This window comes from Elaeis guineensis, chromosome 7 (genome assembly GCF_000442705.2).
Source record: "Elaeis guineensis isolate ETL-2024a chromosome 7, EG11, whole genome shotgun sequence".
Taxonomy (NCBI): Eukaryota; Viridiplantae; Streptophyta; class Magnoliopsida; order Arecales; family Arecaceae; genus Elaeis; species Elaeis guineensis.
This window is the reverse complement of record NC_025999.2, coordinates 96,962,194-96,971,868: the sequence shown is the minus strand read 5'-3', so window position 1 is coordinate 96,971,868 and position 9,675 is coordinate 96,962,194. Positions and strand designations below refer to the sequence as shown.

Below are 9,675 nucleotides of genomic sequence, written 5' to 3'. Positions count from 1 at the left end.
CTCTCTCTCTCTCTCTCCCTCTCTTTCTCTCCCTTTCTTTCTTTCTTTCTTCTTTCCTTTCTTCCTCTCTTCTCATGCCGATCCATGGGTTTCACTCAGCCTCCCTAAGGGAGAGCAAAGGCGAGGAGGGGTGGGATCCATGGTGACGGCTCGATCGGAGTGCTAATGGCTAGAGGCAGTGGTCTGATTGTGCACAGAGGATCCGAAAAAAAGGAAAAGGTGCACTGCCCCTTGCCGCCATCAGCGAATATTCAAAACAACAATCAATTAGCTCCAAAAGAATATCACAATTAGATAGATATTCTACATGATTAGCTTACCAGGACCACCTATCAACCTAAACTATAGTTCACAATGATCAGCTAGCTTATGTGCCCTTGTCATTGACTACTTTCCCTCTAACATATGTCCTACATTTTTGTTTATACAAATGCGATCTCATTAACTTCATCTTTTAGGCAGCCAAGGATAAAAAATCCTTGGTATGCAGGATCTGAACCTTTTTTAACAAAGGGGAAAAATATTGAATGGAAAGAAATATCGAACTATTTAAACCCGAGTAGATGTTCAGTGTCTCGCAAAGAAAAGAAAATATTGAATGGAAAGCAAACACTTTCTATAAGAATTATATGAAAACAGGCCAAAAAATCTTATTTATAATGCAAGCTGGACTCTAGCTGTTTGTGTATGTCACGCATAAAGTCATGGCGGAGATATCCAATTCAAACACGTAGATTTATTTTGGTTACCCGCCTGGGGACCTTCTCATTAACCAACGATTCAAAAAAGACATAAATGAAGCAGAGCTTGTGCATTTTAGAAATAACATTTAAGAAATTGATGTTTGTGCCTTTTATTTCAATTTTTTTGCTTTATCTGGTTTTTTTTTTATGTACAGATGGGAGGATCCATCTTCCTACAAAGAGCACGCATGCTTTTCTTAATGAAATGCCTTCCGCGCATTGTATCTGGATGGCATTCAAAATGTACCCTAACATGAGGGGTTGGCTTTCAAATATTCATGATATTTGGATGGCTTGGAGAAGGAGAAAATTTGATTTGTCGGTTAAAAGAGCTATAGACCAATTTGCTGGCTGCATTTTGTTGAGAAATGTGGAAAAAAAAAATTTAAGAATCTTCAAAAAAAAGATTTATTCTAAATTTATTGTTGTTCAGAAGATTCTGCATACCTTCTATAACTGATTCGATGCACATTTGTAGCCCGAAAATGAAAGATAGTCATGAAAGCTTATGGAGAATTTTACAATCACTGCTTCAGCGTTCCCCTATCTGAATATTCTTGTGCAGGTTGTGTGTGTGGAAGCAAAGAGGTGGTTGGAGTTAAATCCGAAGTTGGCCGCCAAAGAAAGAAGATTTTTTCTAGGTATTTTTTTTTGCTTCTACTCTAAATGGCTTTGGTCCAGCCAGTTTTGTTATTTTATAATTTTTTTTTTTGCCTCTTTGATAGTATATCAATAGTTTTCTTGTAGATTTTTCTCTGTAAACACTTTATTCTAATAAAATGGATGGCTCTACTTCTCTTTATATCAAAAAAAAAAAAATTCAGGTCGTGACATGAATTGTATGAATATCGATCACCTCATGGTCCTATATTTTATTAAGCTCGATTGGAGTCCTAAACATTGATAGGTTTTCTAATCAAAGAAATGGCTGAGCATGGTGTTTTATAACACTATTGTTTCTAAGAATCTTGAGAATAACCTATAGAAATTTGCCAAGCATGTTTAAGGATTAATCAACGGTCTCGCTCGTGAGAAATCATAAGAGCATGATCCCCCACTACAAGTGTGGCTCTATACATATAGGTCCCTTGGTGTGCCACAGAAGCTTAGGAGCTTTCCAAACTAATCTTTCAGTCCTTAGAGTACCCACACCAGGTAGTAACACACAGAAGGACAGGCATAAGCTCATACGCCATGACAAATACCGGTCACCACCTTATTGGGTATGGAGTTGCTTAAAATGACTTCCTTATCCCAGAGACAGCATGCATGGACAACAGATACTAAGGCCATTTAATAGAGAACCTCTCCTGAAAATCAAAAAGCATCAAACTATGTCAAAGATATTTTACTGAGGTAGAGAAGGCTTCGATCTTATATAAGTTAATTTTTTTTTTTTAATTTAAAATCGATATGGAACCAAGACGCTATTCTCACATATCAAAAATAACTTTGCATCAATTGAAAAAACTGTACGGTAAAAAATTACAAAATGGCCAAGAATCTGTAAGAAAAAAAAAAACTCCATTAATTCCTTCTATATCATTAAGTTGCTGGGAATTATGAAGGGAGAGAAATGCACGTTTTTGCCTCAGCATGAAGAGAACATTTATGCCGCTTTGCAAAAGACATTTCTTTCTTTTAGCATTTGGGGCCCCATTTGCTTGTGAAAGATGGAGACGTCACATCAAAACTTGTGGACAAGATTGCAATCCTTGGCGCATCCAGATGGCTGGATGGCTGATCTACTTTTCTAAACGTGCTGTTAATATTGGATCTTGTTGAAACTGGCCATTGTCTTCTCCATGCATGTACTTGATTTAGTTGTTCTCTTAAATTTCCTATTCTTTATTCTCTATAAACATTGTAAATTCCTATCTGCTTCCTTGATAAATAGGTGATAGCATCCTGCTACCTCCATTCACACACGCGCGCGCGCACATATATATCTAAAAGAAAAAAATCCTTCCATATCATCAAGTTTCAACCATGTGGAATGGATTGAGATCATTAAGCCTGTATAGTTTCTGACTATAAAATCTTTCCAGAAATAATCCTCAGATTAGAGGGAGATAGAAAGTAGGAGTCGCTGTTCTTACGATGGCAGATACTTTTATAGACCAAGCTGAAATCAATGTAGATGGGTTGTCTATAAGAGATCATTTTTTTGTAGATAAATATCATGAAAAAATTGATCAATTTTTTCATTAACTAATTTATCCATGTTCTTATATTTTTCAAGATGAATAAGTTACTTTACTATGAACAATATTTATCCATAAAATGAGAGAAAGTTTTACCCATTCAGAAGGTGGCTAAATCATTTTTCCATCACTTAGTAAGATAAGCATTTAATGCTGTATTTAAAATGTCCATCCTTATTTCCAATGTCTCTATCATTCAATGCTTAATAACTTAGTCAAATTTAAAAAGTACAAAAGATATTATAGAAAATATGGATAAATTTTATTAACTTATTTAAGAAAATAGTAATATAAAAAAATATGGATAACAAATTTTAAAGTCACTTTTCTATATGTAAAAGAATATAGATAAATTATTTTTTATTTAAATATTATTTAAAAAATATTTATTCAAAAAAATTTTGATTCTCAGATAAATTTTTTATTTAAAAAAAAATAAATCTTAAGAAGAATGAAAATTCTTGAGGTACGGAGGGTGACTGCACCCCTCCAAGCCTTCCATAATTGACTTCACATCAGCCACACAAATTATAGACCAAAGAGTACTCAAATCTAAGAAAATCCAAACATGGCTTTTTTTAATTTAAACGTTCGCTTGCTTTTCCTTGGATTGCCTACAAAGAAGCCTATTCACTGGACGGTGAGAAATGAACTCCAAACATGGCTTTTTTTTTGACTGTTCGTTTGCCTTGCCTTTGATCGCCTAGAAATAGAATCAAGAAATTCCCTTTTTATTTGTGGATGATTGACATGCTCACATCTCATCCAATGTTCTTTTCCCAAGTGCTTCTTGTTTCAAAATCTTCAATAAATATGTTGTTAAAAAATGATTAATCATTGTAAGCACTGCAAAATAACAGGGTACAAGCAGAGTACTAATCAGTATTCAGTCAAGTTAAAATGGAGAAGTTACTCTTTTTTGGGAAAAGGAATGGAGAAGTTACTCATGAAAAGGTTGACATAAATATGTACTGAAAATAAACCAAAATTAATGTTGAATGATTGCGAAATGACTACGAACCAAGCATTGAAGAAACAAATAGGAAGAAAACACGCCAGCAAAACTACAGGATCTCGTTAACTTTTTCGATTTGATTCAAAACATCCAAAAGTATGACAGGTGACTTTCACTTGAAGGGTCTGGCTCCAATCCAAACGGATGCCTGGGGCACGCCTAATCAACTCGCAGTTCTGTGGTTGATGCCCTGTATAGAGATTCATCTAGAGTGGGTCCATAAAGGCTTATATATTTCTGGTTCTAGTTTTTACAAGACCCAAGACTATGTACAGAATGCTAATTCCTAACTTTACCAGTGCATGTAACCTTAATAAAAAGTAAAAGCAAAAAGAAAAAGAAGAATATTTGAACATTTGAAGACCTTGATTAATCTCATCCTCGAACCATGCACACGTGTTCCACTTCCACCTTGATCAACTTGCTTTCCCTCAAAAGAGGGACCTTAACTGATGAAAATGCGTGTGAGATGCCTTGTTGATACTTTCCACTAGTTTTTCTACACTCCATGAATACAAAAGCTCGCACCAAAAGAATAGACAGGGGAGAGGCCATCTTCGTGGAAACAAATACAACAAAGACAAAAGCATAGGAATCTATCTCATTTGGCAATTAGCAAAATAAATGTTTGGTGCCAAACTTCCCCACGGGCACTTTGAATTAGTCCAAGTGAAAAAAAGAAAAAAAAGAAATAAAGGTCCCCAAAAGATAAAACTTTGCAGGCCATGCCATGCCTTCGACCCAAATCATCTTATCTGGATACTTTCCCCACAAAAATAACAACACTAACCCAACTTTTGTCCCAGTAAACCGAGGCAGCACACCAAACCCCACCAATTCTTTTCCTAACCGCAGTTCTTTTGTCAGGCCCGTCAGCCTCGCCAGTTGACTGGGCCTAAAGACGCCCATTCCACCTTTTAATCTCCAAACATAGCCCAAATGTTTATTTTTAATTTTTTATGCAGGGCTCGGTTCCTCGTGGGGAACAAAAGATAGGGAGGGAAAGACCCGATAAATGTGGCCGCATTCGCAGTCGGTCATGCCAGGTTTTCATCTCATCCAATGCCATGTGTCCAGTTCGTTATAGAAAATCCTCATTTTTAACGCAAACAAAATTTTTATATATTAGTAATAAAAATAAAAGCAAGAGAATAAAATATCTAAAATCCCGCTCCATTACCGAAACAGTTAACTCACTCGATATTCAAAAATAAAAAATTAATAAAAAAAAGATAAACTACTTTCTCTCCTCTCACATTGCCAAATTTTTTTTAAGAAAAAAAAAAAAGCCGAATAATTGACCTTCTGACAGGCTCGGTTTCTCGAAAAATTTTAGGCGGTAGGGAGAGGATCGATTGGAAATAAATCACCAATATCTTGGAAGTAATCATCTCCCTGCCATGACACTGAGGCGAGGTTTAAATCAGAGCTCAGCATAACATCGCTTATGTCGCTGGTGAAGAAGCCAATCTCCGCCGAGTCCGCGAAGAATCCTGGCTCGGACGAGTCGAAGCCGAGCAAATCGTTGTAGAATGGCACCTCGTCGAATGACATGAAGTCCCCAAACTCGTCCGGTAAACTGATGCTGGCGGGGAGAATACTAGCCTTCTCATCCGATACTTCAGTCGGCGTTTGCTGCTCTTCTTGGGCCTTGTTCTCCTCCGACTTGTCGGCGGCGGAGGGTGGGAAACCGTAGAGGACGGAGGTCGGGGAGGAGAGATTGGGTGACTCCTCACCGGAGTCGTACCCGCCGGAGACCGTGCCATCGGAAAGGTTCTTCGTCGGAGGAGAAGGTTGCGCCGGGGCAGCGGCGGAGGTGGGGACTGAGCGGGTAGAGAAGTTGGTGGTGGCATCGGGGCCACGGAGCTGGATGGCGGCGGAGTCGTACACCTTGGCGGCCTCCTCCGCAGTATTGTACGTGCCGAGCCACACCCGGACACGCCGCCAGGGATCGCGGATCTCCGCGGCGTACTTCCCCCATGGCCGCCGGCGGACGCCACGGAACCTCGGGGCCGCCGGCGAGCCAGGCTTGTCGCCCGGGGTTCCAAGGACCGGCTTCTTCTTCTTTCCGCCTACCTTTCCTGATCTCCCCTTGTCGCCAGCGGCGATAGCGGTGGTCTTAGCGGGGCGGTCCTCGAACCTAATCTCTTGGACATAGCGCTTCACACGGCGGCGGAAGTAACAGCAATCTTCTTCGTCGCTGGAGGAGTCGGTGGCGTCGTAGTCGTCGCAAAAGATACGCACCATCCTTCTGCCAGCCAACTTGTTGGCTTTGCCGGAGCAGTATATTGACCGCGGCCGCGGCTTTGGATTCACGTTAACATGCTCGGTTCTCTTAACTGGCAAAGAATACATCATGTCCATCGCTTCAAAATCTATGCTTCTCTATTCTATTTGCATTTGCTATTCTCCACTGCAACACAAAAATAAATCATTAGCCCTTTCAAAAAAAATTGTTTTTTTAAAAAAAACTAAAGCTCATGGTAGAACAGAAAAAAGAGGATTCCTGATATTTGCAGGGAAAAAGAGGGTTAAAAGAGATAAAGTTATGATTTTTAACGAAAAGTGAAATTTAAAGAAAAATCTAGAAGAAAAGAGATCAAAGGAATATGAAATTCGTCTTCAAGAAGACAACTGATGTAATATAGATCAAAAATTTCCACGGAGAGGGGCAGAGAGAAGTCAGGGAGGAGAAAAGAGAAACGGCAAGAAAATTTCGAGCAAAACCGATCAAAAACAAAAAAAAATCTGACACCAAAAATAAGAAATAATTAAATTATTACCTCAAAAATAATATGAGACAAACACTGGCGCTTATGGCTGAGCGATCACCGTGGTACTCTCTTCCAGGGGAACAGAAGAGGCACAAAGTTCTAGTCTTGACAACCTCTGCAATCCGTATAAGAGAGAGAGGGGAAAAAGGAGTGAGATGAGGGGGAAAGAGGAATAGAAAGATCAAAGAAGCAGAGGTGAAAGCAAGAGCTCCAGAGAGAGCGGCGTTGAGAGAGATTGGAGAGTGCGGTTCGGGACACCGAGACACGCTGTTTTATAAAACCGCAAACGGCCGAAATCGGCAAACCCGGCCGCAGTGAACTTTTATTTTATTTCCTATTTTATTTTGCCTCTATTCCAAGTTTGCCCCTAGCCTTCTTTCGTAATATTTTGGGGTTTTTTTTTTTTTTTTTCGAATTTTGATTTAATTTGTAACGCTTTTTATGCGTTTTTTTTTACAAATCTTGATTTAGTTGCGGATATTCCGGCGATCGGCAGCCGGCGTCACGCACCACGAGCCGCCGCAACCAAATGCTGAGCGCCGTGAGGCGCCAGCTGGCAGTGGGCCCCATGGCAGAACAGGTTGCGACTTCGATGGCGGGACAACATAACATAAAGCAGAGTGTGGTCACGTGACACGACGGTGGATTACTTCTAATTCTCCACACTACACTATTACTAGTCAAATTTAATCATGTAAAACTTTGGTAATTAGTGGTGCCTTTCTGTTAATAAAAGCATCGCTGTACATTTGGCTCCCGCAACAACAAGATCCGAAAATCCCACAACCACAAAGTCTGAGAACCTCGCATCCAGAAGGTCATAAAGCTTATTTTAATATTTTAGACCTTTGACTAGCTTTATCCTCACGAATAATACATAAGGCTCCCGCAATTGCAAGTCTGGAAACCCGCATGCAAAAAGGTCATGAAAGTCACTTCATTTCGAACCCATGACTGGTTTTCATCCTGTACCAAAAAAAAAAAAAAAAAAAGTATATATCTTTATGTTTCAAACCCATAACATTCAAATTATAGATGGAGCAATCTTACTGTTATGCTAAAGTTCACCCCTAATTTTTTTTAGTTAATATCTTAATTTAAAGAATTTTCTTCACTTGCAACTTGCAAGTTATGTTTAAATTGTTGAGATGATATTAGTAAGATAGAAAAAAATGATAATGTTGGATTTCAAAGTATTTGCTTCCATGAATTTAGAGATAACCTAACTCGTCATAGGCTTTGATAATGTGAATAAGTATCAATAAAAATTTAAATAAAATTAAATAAATCTAGTCTATTAATTATGTATGTTTAAATCGTAGATAATAAGCATAAATGCTACGCTTATAATAGCACTCTTATACTTGAGGTTCCGTCATGATAGAGTATAAAAGGGCCAAATATATAATGCTTCACCTCATATACAAAGAGCTTATTTTCATATTTTGAATTTGTGATACTCAATATTACTCCAAAGCCCATCCTCCATAAATGTATAGTTGTCATAATTTTTAATGGAATATATTTTTTAGTATATTTACTTTGTATTAGCATTAACTCTATCAATATGAATATTAAAATTTTCGCATATTATAGAAGACCAAATTTGCTAGTACTAGATTGGCTTGCATAATCACGATATCCCAAGTAACTCCTAATCTTATTTTATGTGCTTCAATAGGATAATGTGAACACCGGGAAAAGAATATTTGAAAGGATCGAACATTAAAATGCCATATATTATCACTTGGGTTGATGAAATTTGAATTGTTGTTAAGAAACTATACTGTATAAAAATTGTTAGACCATTAGAAGCTATATGTATTATAATATTTGCCATGGAGGCTCTAAATCTAAATTGCTCATTCCATTTATTTTTCATATTTTTTTTAAAATATCAAAATATCTATTATCATTCACACATCATTTAATTATATTTTCATATGGAAGCATCAAATTTTCCACTTGATTATATTAACACTGAAATTGAAAAGGAATCTTAGATTATCTTATTGGTTGATCAATCTCTTCAAATAGCGCACATATACACATACAACAAGCATTCTATGCAACGCGAGCCAACCAGCTAAACAAGCATAAGAAAGTTAAATAAGCAGGCGAATTTAAAAAGCCAATGTCGCCAATGTCACCATAGTCACTGGCTCACTGCACTATTCGTAATCTAACCCTTTGTTTTAATGTTTTACAGCTGTGGGTGGGCCTATCATTTTTTTTTTTTTTTTGCTTGTTTTTGGCCTCCGTTGAGTTCGCAACGGCAACTCTGATTCTGCACCTAACGTTCACCCCTTCGGCACTCCTTTTGTCCTCATTCAACTGACGCGTACCAAAAACCTATTTTTGAAAAATCTAAAATTTTTCAATATTTTTAATATATATTATGTATATCAACTCAATAAAAATAAAAAATAAAAACGTTAAAACATTACAACACAGGGTGTCTTTGAAGGATTCTGACGTGTGTGACAACTTACAAAGGCCATTAGGGTAATTTTTGTTGGAGGCTACCTAAGAAATCCAAGAAATAGATACGGTGATGATACACTGCCTCATGTTTATGGACTGTTTTGAAGAAATTTAGCAGTAAATGTTAGAGCTCGTGATGCGTTGTGCCGTTGAAGCGTCCCTTCCGAGAAAAAAATGCCACCGTAACGCGATTATATTAACGCTTTCCAAAAGTTTTCCGTCCCGGGGAACGCGACACTGTATGCGTATCATTCAATTGGTGGGTGCCGCAAATCTCTGGCCGTCCGATACGAGATATCCGGCATTCCCTCTCAACAGCGAATTTAAAGCCAACCGTTGGGTGGGACCGCCAGCTGGCATTTCGCCGCCTAGCCCAGGTGGCAAAAGAGTGACAAAGAAATTATTTGACGGATGGCCTAAGATAATAGATAAGGCTCTAGAGAATGCCCAGTCCA

The 9,675-nt window shown here is 38.1% G+C and overlaps 1 protein-coding gene across 1 annotated transcript; it reads right to left on the bottom strand.

Moving 5' to 3' along the window:
- Positions 1-5,115: 5,115 nt before the first annotated feature.
- LOC105048232 (ethylene-responsive transcription factor CRF1) lies at positions 5,116-6,960 on the bottom strand. Its single transcript, XM_010927481.4, has 2 exons — positions 6,746-6,960; positions 5,116-6,375 (listed from the first exon to the last, which is right to left on the bottom strand). The coding sequence occupies exon 2, from the start codon at positions 6,324-6,326 to the stop codon at positions 5,295-5,297; it is 1,032 nt and encodes a 343-aa protein (XP_010925783.2). The 5' UTR covers positions 6,327-6,375; positions 6,746-6,960; the 3' UTR covers positions 5,116-5,294.
- Between the last annotated feature and the right edge of the window lie 2,715 nt (positions 6,961-9,675).

Bases quoted from the DNA above. Each gene is read 5' to 3' on its own strand.
- LOC105048232 (XM_010927481.4), bottom strand. From the start codon at position 6,326: ATGGACATGATGTATTCTTTGCCAGTTAAGAGAACCGAGCATGTTAAC.